This window comes from Silurus aristotelis (assembly GCF_946808225.1).
Source record: "Silurus aristotelis genome assembly, chromosome: 4".
NCBI classification, from domain to species: domain Eukaryota; kingdom Metazoa; phylum Chordata; class Actinopteri; order Siluriformes; family Siluridae; genus Silurus; species Silurus aristotelis.
The window spans coordinates 10531580-10545441 of record NC_139577.1 but is presented as its reverse complement, the minus strand read 5'-3'; the positions used below and the strand labels follow the sequence as shown (position 1 = coordinate 10545441).

Sequence of the window (13862 nt, the reverse complement as noted above, 5' to 3'; positions counted from 1 at the left end):
TCCTTGTTCAACACAGCCAAAGATGTGTTACAGTTGTGTGCCTCCAAGTTTGTGGTAACAGTAACAGACCCACATATGGCTGAAAAAGTCATATGCGTACCAGTACTTTTACCAATATAGTGTATCTTTAAATCATCATTTTTAATCTTTAAATTTTTTAAACCCTAAACCCACACTGTACCATCACTGTCCTTTGTTTATTACTCTGAAACTGAACCTTCATTCTTGACGTTATCAAATGTGAATATTGCAGTCCTTAAGAGAAGGGGTTAATTGCTGAAACAACACTTTTATCTTATGACACAACTTATACAAATATACTGAACAACTTGTGCTTTTTCAAACTAAGTTTAAAGTAATTTACTTTTGGACATATATACTGACTTTTCCTAATTCCTTCCCCTTTCCTCATTGTTTTTCTGACTCTGTTTTTCACGTGGGTAGTTCGTGAAGTGTGGCTATGCAGGATCCAACTTTCCGGAGCACATCTTCCCTGCGCTGGTGGGCAGGCCCATCATTCGCTCCACAGCTAAAGTTGGTAACATTGAGATTAAGGTGAGTTCCAGATGGTCCACAATGTGCCCATTTCTTCAACAGATTAATTATTTCAACTAAATTGTTGAAATGATCTATAAAAAAATCATGCAAATCATTTAATGCAAATCATTTAATTTTGAGAGAACATTATTTTTTGATAATATACAACAAACAATACACCATCCTTTATTTTCATATTTTTAGTTATCAGCTTGGGCTTGGTATAAAAGTCTTGCTGGACAGATGGGTTCACATTTGTCTATAGAATACAAGTTCAGTGTTGTCTTAGTGACTTTCCTAGGTTCTATGGTGCAACACAATACAAGGTTTTTGGTATGACCCTCATCACTTAGATTGTGAAGTTCAAATTGTTTGGAGATGGCCTTCTAACCCTTCCCATATTGTTGTACAGCATCTATTGCTTCTCTAATTAAAATTCATGACCTCAAAATTCATGACCTCCCTCTCCCTCTCTCTCTTTCTCTCTCTCTCTCTCTCTCTCTCTCTCTCTCTCTCTCTCTCTCTCTCTCTCTCTCTCTCTCTCTCTCTCACACCCTCTTTCTCTCTTCATGTGTTGAGGTAGAATAAAAAAAAGATGGTAAGTGCAGACTAGTGCGTGGTTTTGCACCGATTGCCTGCCGAGAATTGTGTGATGCATCATGCCGCATACCTCAACAAAAAATGTAACGCCGTAGTGGTTCTCTTCTAAATCCTCTTACTTTTGTGAATTTCATCTCACTAATAACATGCTAGCTGTGTGTTGCTTCTTTTTACATTTTCGCTCAGATATTGTTTTTGCAGCTGTATGCATTATCCAAATCATCATCCATGGTCTTTCTTTTCTTCTTGTTAATAGAATGAATCTATGTTACGTTGAGGCTACAAGTTTAAAGATGTACATTTAAAAATGTCTATATTGAATATATTCATGCCTCAAAATCTTACCAAAACCCACAGACCGAGTTCCTCTTCTCTGTTCTGTTAGCCTTAATAGAGAATTTGGTTCAGCTGAACACCAGAAGTGTACAAATATTTTCTTTTGTTTTATTGAGACCTGAAGAGTTGGCCAACTTGTATACCACTGACTAATAAGACATTTGGGTTAGAAACTTGTTTTTCCTCAGTTCTTTTTGTGTAGTTTCATAATTCCACAGTAGCATTCATATACAAGCTTTTTTCCAGGGCTGATGACGTTGGTGTAGGTCAGATAAGACTGTAGTGCAAGGGAAGCAAGCTAGACAAATTTGGGTGTTGTACTAAACACACAATCCCAATCCCTATAGCCATACCGAACTCTAGTGGAAAGCCTTTACAGAAGAGTGATTATAATAAAAGCTAAGGGGAATGAATTATGCAACTGGATAGTCAACAAACACATATGAGAGTTTTGGTTATTTGTCCACATAGCAGTGGTGAGATCTGCTATGTTATATGGTTTATTGACTAAAAGACAGGAGGTGGAACTGGAGGTAGCAGAACTGAAAATGTTGAGGTTTTCGTTGGGAGTGACGAGGATGGACAGGATTATAAATGAGTTTATTAGAGGGACAGTGCATGAAGGACGTTTTGGAGACAAGGTGAGGGAGGCAAAATTGAGATTCCCGATTCCACCTCACTCACGGTCAGATCTACTCGTTGCCATGAGAGATCTACTGGACTTCCTACCACTAGTATTCCCTGTACTTCCATGCTCCTGGCTCCGCTTTGGAGGAAGCGCTCAAGATAAGTTTGCCTATAACGGTTCAAACTGGCGATCATCCCTGGACTTACCCGCATTACGGGTTCTAGCCACTCTTCGGTCCGTACCTCTCCTTAAGCCTCTGCTTTGTATATGTTCAGACTAAATAGAGACAAGGTGTTTAACCATACTCCGGTTTCTGACTCTTGGTCTACAACAAAAAAAATTTGAGCTGGTAAGTGGATGATAAGTGATGAGCTATTTTTTTTTTAGAACAGGCTCGCGGGGGACTCGTGGTCCTTGCGCGTGACCTGGTGCCCCCCATGTTGGTGACCCCTGGGCTGAACCAAAAATACAAGCAATCAGAAACCTATATTTTAGGTTGCTGTGCAGACCAGTGTGTTAATGTCGCTAAACAATGCTATTGGTTAACATGGGTGGAGTTTGGATTACATTTCCAAAACTTACTGGAGCTGATGGTACCATGTAGAGTCAAAAATATGGAGCAGAAAGACTGTAAAGCATTAACACGATTATCTTGGAGTAATGCATTTCTGCTTTTCCCCATTACACATTTATGTGTCCATTGATACATTTGTTCAAACTACAGCACATCTTTCAGGTCTTTCATCACTTTCTCAAATTAAAACAGTGATGTCTTCTCTTATCTTTTAAAAATAAAGTATATGTAATTTGATATACAGCTCAGCTTCACAAGGATTTGGGTTCACTGTTGTCGATATTATGAGATTAAATCCTGCAAGTCCTGATGCATAAAAAAAGGGAGGGAGAGAGAGGGAGGGAGGGAGGGAGGGGGGGAGGGAGAGAGAGGGAGGGAGGGAGGGAGGGAGGGGGGGAGGGAGAGGGAGGGAGGGAGGGAGGGAGGGGGGGAGGGAGAGAGAGGGAGGGAGGGAGGGAGGGAGGGGGGGAGGGAGAGAGAGGGAGGGAGGGAGGGGGGGAGGGAGGGAGAGGGAGGGAGGGAGGGAGGGAGGGGGGGAGGGAGAGAGAGGGAGGGAGGGAGGGAGGGAGGGAGGGAGGGAGGGAGGGGGGGAGGGAGAGAGAGGGAGGGAGGGAGGGAGGGAGGGAGGGAGGGGGGGAGGGAGGGAGAGGGAGGGAGGGAGGGAGGGAGGGGGGGAGGGAGAGAGAGGGAGGGAGGGAGGGAGGGGGGGAGGGAGAGAGAGGGAGGGAGGGAGGGAGGGGGGGAGGGAGAGGGAGGGAGGGAGGGGGGGAGGGAGAGGGAGGGAGGGAGGGGGGGAGGGGGAGGGAGGGAGGGAGAGGGAGGGAGGGAGGGGGAGGGAGAGAGGGGGAGGGGGAGGGAGGGAGGGAGGGGGGGAGGGGGAGGGAGAGGGAGGGAGGGGGGGGGAGGGGGAGGGAGGGAGGGAGAGAGAGGGAGAGAGGGGGAGGGGGAGGGAGGGGGGGGGGAGGGGGAGGGAGGGAGAGAGAGGGAGAGAGGGGGAGGGGGAGGGAGGGAGAGAGGGGGAGGGGGAGGGAGAGAGAGAGAGGGAGGGAGGGAGAGAGTGTGTGTAAATGGTTAACAGATTTCAGTGCATGGGGAGTTGTTCTGTGCATGCTATACTAATGATAGTAAGCCCCCTTAAAGAGGAGTTGATCTGGCTATACATCAATTTCATCTCCATGGCTGCACGTCTTAAGCTTATGCTCATTGTAAAACCCAGCAGAATCTTCCTTGCCTTTTCAAGTCAACTACAGTGCAAATGGTGGAAGACAGAGTCAAGTTTGTGATGCAGACACCTCAATGCTGCTTATGCTATCCAAGATGGCAGCTGTGCTGTCATATTGATGTTTTGTAAGTACAGTTTTGATCCTGTGCAGTTGTTCCTGACTGATGTTAGTCTTTTAAAAGACTAACAAAATCTTTCATCTAATGCATTTGTAGCATACAGGGGCATGGGATTTTACAACTTTAACTGCACTGAGAAAAGATAGGCCAATAGTTTTCTATCAACTGCTATTAGACAGCCATCATGAGTGAGCAAGCAGGTTCTCCGTTCTTTTCTCAAAACTGTGAAACATGTTTGTTGTTTGTGGTATCTCTCTTATACTGCCAACACAGTAGATATAGATCTCATTAAAAAAAGTAATTTTTATTTATTTATTTTTTCTTCACATGTTAGTTTAACCCCTAAAATGATGAGCAAGGAAATTGTAACTCATGACCTTTTAGGACCTGATGGTGGGGGATGAGGCAAGTGAGCTACGCTCCATGCTGGAGGTCAACTACCCAATGGAGAATGGCATTGTCAGGAACTGGGATGACATGAAGCACCTGTGGGACTACACCTTTGGTCCAGAGAAACTGAACATCGACTCGCGCAACTGCAAGATTCTCCTCACCGAGCCCCCCATGAATCCCACCAAAAACCGTGAGAAGATCATTGAGGTATGTTCATTACCCTTTGCAGTGCTACTCAATTCACACCATTCTCAAGACAAAATTAACAGCAGGAAGTGACCTAAACCTCAAGCATTTAGTGAGCAGCTTAATTGTTTCTTAAAGGTCAGGTATTTGATATAGGTATGAATAAGTACAATTTCCATGCCTAATTGTCAGCTTAACATACTAACACTTACTGATATGTGGACATCATCAATATGTGCTTCTTGAGAATTCAATTCAATCTTACAAAGTGGATATGGGGATTTGCTCATTCATTTTCAGAGCATTAGTGAGGTTTGGCACCCTGGTCAGACATTCCAGTTCATCCCAAAGGTGTTCAGTTTGGGTTCAGTTCAGGGTAATTGAATTCTTTCATTCCACCCATGTCAAACCATGCCACAATAGTGTTTACTTTGTTTGCACAGACACTCGCACAGACACTCCTTAGTTTCCCTGAAGGGAAATGTTAATACTATAGCATATGTAGACACCCAGTAAAACCTCGTCAGGTGTCCACAGACCTTTAGCTTTATAGTGTGTGTTTGCTTGAAAAGAGCTTCCAAAGCACAAGAACCTTCGGGCAAAGTCCTTTATTAACAGTGCAAGCAAAGTTGTAGAAGGTTGTACCTGTTTCTCTTTAAATGTAATGTACCACAATGAATTTACTTTTATATCTGTTGTACCTCCGTGGGTTTTTCTGACAGATAGAAAATATAGACCTTTATGTCTAGATATGTAGTGTGAGGATGCTAGATTTATTTGGAGTATTCCCTAAAATATTGGTTTTGTTGTCATATAAATAACACAGATTCTTTTCTTGGCCCGTCAGTATTTATCTCAAGTCTGAGCAGGCTTTGCTCTAAATCACTGTATGTATTTAGTAAAGTACCAGCATTCTGTGTGTTTTATTTTCTTTGTAGGTTATGTTTGAGACGTATCAGTTCTCAGGGGTTTATATCGCCATTCAGGCTGTGCTCACATTGTATGCTCAAGGTAAGTTACCACATCACCATTGTTTAAGCAGCACATGTAAAGTTGATCATACTGCCTAAATATATCAAACTATGAACAGATACAATTTGGATATAAAATGTTTTGGGGTGTAAAAGAAATCAAGATTAATCATGTTAAAGCATTTTTCTCTGCTTTAAAGTAATAGTGTAACCAATGAAATTTAAGAAAACCAAAAAAAAAAAAAAAAAGATAACTGGGTTTGATAAGTTGCACAATAGTAGCTGCGCATCCATGAGGGCAGATGGAGCCCTAATATCAGTTATGTAACAAAAACTTAGTCCAGTCATTGGACAGAGTGCACCTGCCCCCCTTATTGTTACACCTACTGGCCAAAAAGAGCCATAAGTGCTAATAGACATCTACAGTATCTCTCAAGTGAGTACAAGCATTACATTTCAGCGACTATTATAGTGTATCTTCTCAAGGGACAATACTATAAAAATTCTATTTATATTACAGTAGTCAATGTGAAGCTTGTACATCAGTACAGATTTACTGTCCTCTGAAAATAACTCAACTTACAGCCATTATTGTCAAAATAACTGTCAAAAAAAGTACGCCCTGAGTGAACATGTCGAAACTGTGTCCTAAGTGTCAATATTTTTGTGTGAGCACCATTGTTATCCAGCACTGCCTTAATCCTCCTGGGCATGGAATTCACCAGAGCTGCACATGTTGTTGCTGGGATACTCTTCCACTCTTACATTATGACATCATAGAGCTGCTGGATGTCACACCTCTCACTTGAGGATACCTCACAGGTGATCAATAGGGTTTAGGTCTGGCAAAATACTTCGCAACTCAATCATCTCCATTATCCATCATTGGCTGTATGTTATTTCAGAGGAGAGTAAATCTGTACTGCTATACAAGCTGCACATTGTCTACACTAAACTATATCCAAGTTTCTTTTATATAGCATGGTCCCTTTAGAAGATCTACTAAAATGGTTGCTAAAATGTTAGGGGTGTACTCACTTTTGTGAGATGGAGTATAATGGCAATCCGTACAGTTGCTCTGTGTAAACATTTTTGCCTGAGCAGAATGCTCTGAACTTGCTCAAGATTCTGTTCTGTAGCAAACAATCTGAGAGAAATATTTCTAAAAAAACAAAAAAAAAACAAAGTATGTGTATAAGATTGAGTGAGGGATAGAGGGATTAATGAGTAATAATGTGCAAATTGAATGTTTCTTAATAAAAGGAATTGTAAACATGTCTTTATTTTTTTTACATTTTTTCTTTTTTCTTTTTCAAAAACAGTCTAAATCACCCTAAACCATGTGTTAGGATGTTTTGCAGTCTACTAAAACCACAGTAAAACAGGCAGAAAAAAGGAGGCTTATCCTCTAAAGAACATCATACCTATATTGAAGCATGATGGTGGATGCATCATGCTATGGGGTTGGCTCTTTTCAACAGGGTTCCAGCCAACATAGAAGGAATTATGCATGGACTGTTCTTTTTTTATCTACTTTATATATGTTCTATGTCTGTTTTGGTCTAAACTCTACAGGCCTCATAGAGTTGGGGCTTTTTTCACCTTCTAGCATAACAATGAATAATGACAATCCAAATCACTAAAAAAAATGGCTCCACAAGATGATAAATGTTTCAAATGACTCAGATCTAAACCCTATAAGAAACCTGAGGACTTTTGTAGAGGGCTGTGCACAGGAGGTAATTTGGGGGTACACTCTTATTAAAAAAGTTTTTTTTCTTAATGTTTATATTAGTTTTTTATTAGATTTTTTTTTTTTTTTGGTTATGTTTCCTGTAAAATGTTCACCTGTTACACCATGTTACAGACACTGTCTTTCGTTAAAGCCTGTGTAAAGTTCATCAGTTTCAGTGTAGCGGCTTATAGACAGGTGCGGCTTATTTATGTTCAAAATACAAATATTTGTAAAATTCAGTGGGTGCGGCTTATATTTGGGCGCTTAAAAGTCCGGAAATTACGGTACATGTGGAAAAAGATCTGACAAGATTTATCTTTGTTTAACATAACGATAGCTGAGGAAAAAAAAGAGGTCATGTAGGCTTTCCATGGCTACAGTTAATAAGCATTTTGCCTTAGGGTTTCTACCTGACTTGTCTTCTTGTTTTTGTAATTTGCTCTGGTTGACACTGTATTGCTCTGATACTCAGGTCTATTAACGGGAGTCGTTGTGGATTCAGGTGACGGTGTCACCCACATTTGCCCTGTATATGAAGGATTCTCTCTTCCTCATTTAACTCGAAGGCTGGACATAGCTGGGAGAGATATCACTCGATATCTTATAAAGGTACTCACTTTAGCTTATTGGATTTAGGTGAAACAAAAACCCTTAGATTTGCTAATTAACCCGGTGTTGGAATTTTCATGTACACGTGTTCTCAGTTAATAGATTATTGTGTTTATATTATTGTTCCCAAGCTGTTGCTGCTGCGAGGATATGCTTTCAACCATTCAGCAGACTTTGAGACAGTGCGCATGATGAAGGAGAAACTCTGTTATGTAGGATACAATATCGAGCAGGAGCAAAAGCTTGCATTGGAGACTACTGTACTGGTGGAATCTTACACGGTCAGTCACACGCAAACCCACACAAACCAATACTAATGTCAATTGCATGTATAGGTTTTAATGAAATTGTAATATGTGGAAACAGTTTCACTTGTTTGACTTTTTTCTTTTTCCAAATGCTAATGTGGTATATACATTTTCAGTAAAAGAAACCTTGTACCTTGAGCACAGTGGTATTCTCAAATTCGAATGGTTTAACAATAGTTCTGGCTAAAATGTGAACAATAGGTTTCTATTAATGACTAGAATATGTTCTTGTTTCTATAGTAACAACTTATTCACTGGGACTTAGATGGCAAAAGCTGAGTACTCTGAGGCTAAAAAACACATCAGAAATGTTGTCGCAAACCTCTGTGGTTTCTGCTTCAGGGTGGTAACCTTTCACACCACCCCAGCATGTATTATTTTCACATAACTGCACATAACCACTCTTTTGAGTGTTGTTACTTGTCTAAACACTATATATATATATATATATATATATATATATATATATATATATATATATATATATATATATATATATATATATAATTTCCAGGATGCAGATCTGCATTTTAATTTTTTTAATTATAATTATTTATTTTTTTTAAACACTTTCACGTTTTCTCTTTCATTGTCACCCTTGTGTTTAATGTAAGTAGTTAAATGTTTGAAGGGTTTATTCGGAATCTGCATTGTAACCAGAAGAAATCATAAGATTTATGATTATAAGAATTATACGATTTTGTAATTGATTCAAGCATTTTCAAGGTCACAACAAAGTCAAATATTATATATAAAATTATTATTTCCTTCTATTGTGTTTCTTACAAAGATGCTTCTTTCAGGTTCATGTTCTGAAACTCAAGAGCCATTTTCTTAAGCACCTGATTTTTCCATTTGGTAGAATCATGTTAGTGTCCCTTCTCAAATTGTTGATCGTTTGGAGGATTCGTTTGTAAATATCATCGTACCTGATTAGATTAGAAATAGTGTGAACCCCTCTGCAACTAGTTGCAGATTTAGTAAAGTGTTCTGCAGTTCAGTGTGGGTAGGCAAGGGCAAGGTGTTGGCACAATAAAATTGTGCACTATATAAAAATAGATACTTTGCTTTCTGTTGTCTGGTTCTCATTGCAGCATAGACAATCCTTTTCCATTTTACCTGCAATTATTTTCAGCGGTTCTTTGGCAGAGATTTCTCCAGGTAAAAGTTCGATACTACCTGTACCTAGTTTGTGCGGACACCTTTGTCCACGATACAATGGATGGCAACCAAGTTAATTGTTCAATGTGTGCGGTATAGAATTCACTCCTCTAGATAGAAAATGCTGGCAAAGCACCAGGTAATAGATGAGTTTCTGTGAAGAAAAGGGGGAGATGACTGACAAGTATTTTTGTCGTCATGTCTATTTAAGTGCGAGAGTGGAATTTTCCGAGTTTATTCATAATATTTTCCTACCATGAGAACTGATGGTGGAGTGTAGCAAAAGAAATGGTGAGTGTTGAAACAAAGAGGTCAGTGTGGCATTAGAACTGCCTAACTAGCATGTAACATAATTTCCTGCGTGGCTACAGTCCTTTCCCAGCTGGGCCACTGGGTGTTTCCACATCTGGACACCCCTCAATGGACTCTTTATGTGCCCACGCAGCACTCCATCGCCATCTCATCGCTGCTGGACTCTGGGATACCACTCAGTCCTGTGGCGCAGTTCCAGATGACCAGTCAGGGGGGAGTGTGTGAATGTAAAAAAAAAAACTATTTTAAGTAACATTCTATTTATATAGTAACATATAGAGGGATAAAATCTTACATTATTTAATACTACTGAATTCCAGAAAAAGACATCTATATGACCTGGCAGTTTATTTTGGAAATTTTAGTTGACTGGTCTCATCATAAATACTATTTCATTTCAGATAATTTTTATTTTTATTTTTCTGTAGCTCCCTGATGGCAGAGTGATAAAGGTCGGTGGGGAGAGATTTGAGGCACCTGAAGCTCTTTTCCAGCCTCATTTGATCAATGTGGAGGGAGTGGGAGTAGCTGAACTGCTTTTCAACACCATTCAGGCAGCAGACATTGACACCAGGTAAAGTCGGCTTGCTTACGAGGAACCCAAATCCTAGGTAGTAAGAGTCCAAAACATTGTATATAAACTCATTAAAACTTGGACATTGAAATTGAATCATAGCAGGAAAAATCATTAAACTGAGCTGGACTCTGGCTCTTCTGGTAATCCAGATTTATTGTTTTATAAATATTTAAACAGTAAATGACACAGTAATTTATAAATTCATTTAAGTTAGTTTCACCTCTCCACTTCAGTACTGAATGTGTTTGTTTAATGTTTATCCATCCACACAAATTGACCTGACAAACTATTGTTTGGGAAACTTCATTGTGTTATAAAATTAAATTTTTAAATACCTCTTAATCCTGTATTTTTGTGATATAAACACTTGGATGTACATTACCTTCTTTCCTTTAGGGCCGAGTTCTACAAACACATTGTTCTCTCAGGCGGTTCTACCATGTATCCAGGCCTGCCCTCTCGACTGGAGAGGGAGCTCAAACAGCTCTATCTAGAACGGGTCCTTAAAGGGGATGTGGACAAGCTTTCTGTGAGTATTCTCCATTCATAATTGTACAGTAATCTAACACTGAACTACAATCCATAAAGATGCCATGTATGTGATGCTTAAAATATTTTGTGTATTTTCTAAAAAAATGTAAATAAAAAAAGCTCAGGATGGTTCACGTGTAGCAGCATCACACCTATGTTTTCTTGCTATCTTTGGCCAGCAGAGCTGTTAAAGTACTGATGTTTGAACTCTTAGTAATTCTGGCAGTCTGTCTAAACTGGCTAATGGTACATACAACAATGTCCTGGGCCACACACATGCACAACCTGTGCTTTGCTTTCTGAATAAAGAATTAGCTTGTAGATTGAAATTTAAGGGAACTCTGAGCTGCTTGCATAAGTCAGCTGAATATGGTTGTTGTTTCTTTTCTTGAATTTCCTTATATTTCAAATGTTTAAGTGTCCTAAAATACTAAACCAAATGCCAAAAAATAAATCTTTGATCTATAGTCTTTACTGCAAATACACTCCGCATCTAAAGCTCAAGAATTTCTGGAGGTGGATCGGCTGCGTACACATGCGTTTTTCATGGGTTGGGATGTAAGATCTTGAGTGGCCTGCTATAGAGCTCTGAGCTCAACCCTGCTGAACACCTTTCAGAGGAATTGACACTTGAGGCGTCTTCCATAAATATTACATAAACATTGAACAAAAGCCTTTGCCACATCACTTGTGTTTTTTCTTAGTTAAACAATAGCACATTTTTAAAAGCTGTTTACTTTTAGACTTGGCTTAAGTGGAGCGTCTGCTATAGCTGTGCTTTTCCTATGCAAACAAATAATACATGAAAACAAGCACATTAATATAAAGCTGTCGTTCAGATTTGATAATTCATTTAAGCTGAGGAATAATTCATTTTATCCAATTGTATGTTTATAAGATTGTTTTACCTTTAATGTGGAGAATATGTGCACTGTAAGAGTTTCTGGACAGTTTTGTTGTTTTCCAGAATCATTCCGTCACATTTGATATTATTTAAAATAAGATTTTATTTTATAGCGCTTATAACAATGGGCAATGACATAAGAGCTACTCGAAATATGACATGCTGTTCATTCATTAAGAAATTGGGCTTATTTGGAGCCATTGTAAACCTATTTTCTGTATTAAGTCCTTCTTTCTGGAAGTGAAGTATTGCACTAAGAATGATATGCTGTCTTTCAGGAACATTACAAACCTATCAAGGGAGCGGTTTGTGGAGTCGAGAGCCCTCTATAGTCTGTGAGATGAATTGCAGTTTTAATACGAGGCCTTTGGGTGGAGTGTAGCTAATTTTAAAGGCCAGAAATAAAATATTCAAAATGGCTTCAGTTATGAAGCTATCCAAAACTAATTAAAACTGCACCTTGTCATAACAGGATTTGCACTTATTTCTAAAAGTATTATTTTTATAGTATTTTTTTTTTTTTTGTAAAGGAATTTTATTATGAATATTGAGTTTATTGTATTCTCTTATAGTTTTTATAGTGCTTAACAGAGGCATTTTCTGGCATTTGACTTCATGTGTATGTAATACCATGCAGAAATTCAAGATCCGGATCGAGGATCCTCCACGGCGCAAACACATGGTGTTCCTGGGTGGAGCCGTGCTGGCTGACATTATGAAGGACAAGGAGAACTTCTGGCTGACACGAGAGGAGTACCAGGAGAAGGGTGTGCGCGTGCTCGAGAAGCTCGGCGTCACAGTTAGATAAACTGTTAGTGTCCATTAAATCCTCTGCGTCCTTTCCAATCTCCCATATAGGATATCCAGAGCATCTGTCCAACTGTGTGTCGCTAGAGCTCTCACCTACTGCATTCTGCTGCTCGTGCCACTGAGTCACATGATCACTTTTGGAAAGAACAGACTGGGAGGTGTGTTAGGGCTGCTGATAAGGCGTTATCATTATGCACCAGATCACAAAGTTGTCAGAAGCAGCCATTTCAACTTATTTCAGTGTTTGCCCAGAAGCATTGCAATGAAGAATAGGTTTCTAACACCAAAATAAAGTGTCTCAGTATAAAATGATCCACGTCACTACTTTTAAGGCTTTATTTTGCAAACTGGTAAAAGTGGAAAAGGCTTCTTGTGACCACTCACATAGCACTGTCATGCCAGCCCAAAAAAGTTAGATTGAAATGTTTTACCCCATATAGAATTTGTTTGTAAGGGCAAAGAAAATGTGGGGTGAAACCGAACAACTCAATAACGATTGATAATTACTCATAGTGTACTTGTGTACATCACATTTATCTTTGTATGTGAGGGGACTCGCTAAGCAGTTCTCAGTCTCTTCCTGTCATCCTCTCTTATTGTTCAGGTGTCAAGTGCTTGTCATTAATGAGTTCTTGTGCTCAGGGTTTTTTTTGTGTTTTGGGCTAGAATTAATTTAGTATTTTTCTATCAAAAAGCTTCAAATTGTAAACTATTCCATGTGTTTCCTTCCCTGATCCTAAACATTTATGATCCCTTTAAAATGGGCATTAGTTGGTCCTTTCCATCTTCCATCTTTTCCAGATCGCTCTCTCTTTTACACACACACACACACACACACACACACACACACACACACATATATATATATATATATATATATATATATATATATATATATATATATATATATAAATAAATAATTAGCCTTTTTTGCACCTTTGCATTAAGTGCATTATTCAGACTGTCTTATGTTAAAGGGATTTGAATTTTATTTGAAGGTGGAATCTAATATAGCTGATATTGTGAAGGCACAATATTCTGTCTGTATCTTTCCATAAATGTTTGTCTGGTGCCAAGGGCAGTTAATGCAACTGGATCTCCTATTGCTTTTTTTTTTTTTTTTTTTGGGGGGGGGGGGGAATCATATCATAACTGCATAATGCTGATTTCAATAAAGACCCTTATTTCTAAATAATTTTTATCTTTTGGTTCATTTTCACTCCTTTGTCTGTGGTGACTTTTACCTTTTATTGTGTTTGTTCCAACTTTGACGATTCATTATTAATTTAAAAGAGACCAGCAGGATGTGTATTTGAACTATTAAATACGGTCATGAAGTTGCATACAAT

The 13862-nt window shown here is 39.1% G+C and overlaps 1 protein-coding gene across 2 annotated transcripts in view; it reads left to right on the top strand.

The window, feature by feature from the left end:
- Nucleotides 1-13708, top strand: part of actr2b (actin related protein 2b) — a 129545-nt gene extending 115837 nt beyond the window's left edge. Inside the window, exons 2-9 of one of the 2 annotated variants that reach the window (XM_083540049.1) lie at nt 445-555; nt 4401-4616; nt 5534-5606; nt 7774-7910; nt 8042-8191; nt 10120-10265; nt 10665-10797; nt 12341-13708. In XM_083540049.1, coding sequence (XP_083396175.1) covers nt 445-555; nt 4401-4616; nt 5534-5606; nt 7774-7910; nt 8042-8191; nt 10120-10265; nt 10665-10797; nt 12341-12511 — 1137 coding nt within the window. In that variant the 3' untranslated portion in view covers nt 12512-13708. Of the gene's footprint in view, nt 1-444; nt 556-4027; nt 4617-5533; nt 5607-7773; nt 7911-8041; nt 8192-10119; nt 10266-10664; nt 10798-12340 lie in introns of both variants that reach the window. The other variant, XM_083540050.1, reaches the window with a different exon arrangement.
- The last annotated feature ends 154 nt before the right edge of the window (nt 13709-13862 follow it).